An 840-nucleotide genomic window follows, 5' to 3' on the forward strand; every position below is an offset into this window, starting at 1 on the left:
GGAGCCTGGTGTTGCCATCCGGTTTCACCATTCCTCAGTCAAATCGTCCAACCCATGCTAGCATGGAAGGCGGACGTTAAACGACGATGATGATGATGATGATGATATATATATATATATATATATATCGCGGTGACAATGGACGGGAGGACAATGATAGGGTTCATAATGGACAGACATATCTACAGTTAGAGTGATGGATTGATGGGTTAGGGTTAGAGTTGGGGATGCACAAATGACAGACAGTTTACCTGCAGTTGTCCCATGTCTTGATCATATTTTTGTATCCAATTCTCAACTTCTGTTTCTGCCTTGAACTTTCGCTGTTGATAGAAAACACAAATCTTATATTATAAAAGTGAAGCTGGTCTCTGTCTGTCTTTCCATCCATAACAAGACCTGTTAGAGGAAGGGAAAGAAGGGACAAGGAAAACGTTGATGAGAGAGTGTAATAGATATATAGATAGATAGATAGATAGGTAAATAGATAGATAGATAATCATAAATATACAGGGATTAGCATTGAGTTGCTTCTCCAACATACTGAAAATTTAGAAATAGCAGTCACAGAACTATTGATTCTAAACTACAAATTTTTCTCTAAATGGATTTCTTTTGAGGTGGGGTGCCTGAACTCACTAGCCGATGAATTCGTAAGTGCCTTTACTTCTCGTTGGTTTTTGGTGTCGCATGGCCAGAAATTACTGTGAATTTTTTTAGAGACACTTTCAAATTTATCAGAATATTGGGCTGAAGAGTCGGAATAGAGTTATATCTTAACCGCGAAACGTTTGTATCCAATTAACTAAAGGCAGGTTTGTTTTTGCTTTTCACTCTGGT

The 840-nt window shown here is 38.0% G+C and overlaps 1 protein-coding gene across 1 annotated transcript in view; it reads right to left on the reverse strand.

Moving 5' to 3' along the window:
- Window positions 1-294: 294 nt before the first annotated feature.
- Window positions 295-840, reverse strand: part of LOC106881633 (uncharacterized) — a 6,136-nt gene continuing 5,590 nt past the window's right edge. The window contains exon 2 of the mRNA XM_014932096.1: window positions 295-323. Within this exon, the coding sequence (XP_014787582.1) occupies window positions 295-323 (29 nt within the window). The remainder of the gene's footprint in view (window positions 324-840) is intronic.

This window comes from Octopus bimaculoides, chromosome 30, assembly GCF_001194135.2.
Source record: "Octopus bimaculoides isolate UCB-OBI-ISO-001 chromosome 30, ASM119413v2, whole genome shotgun sequence".
NCBI lineage: Eukaryota > Metazoa > Mollusca > Cephalopoda > Octopoda > Octopodidae > Octopus > Octopus bimaculoides.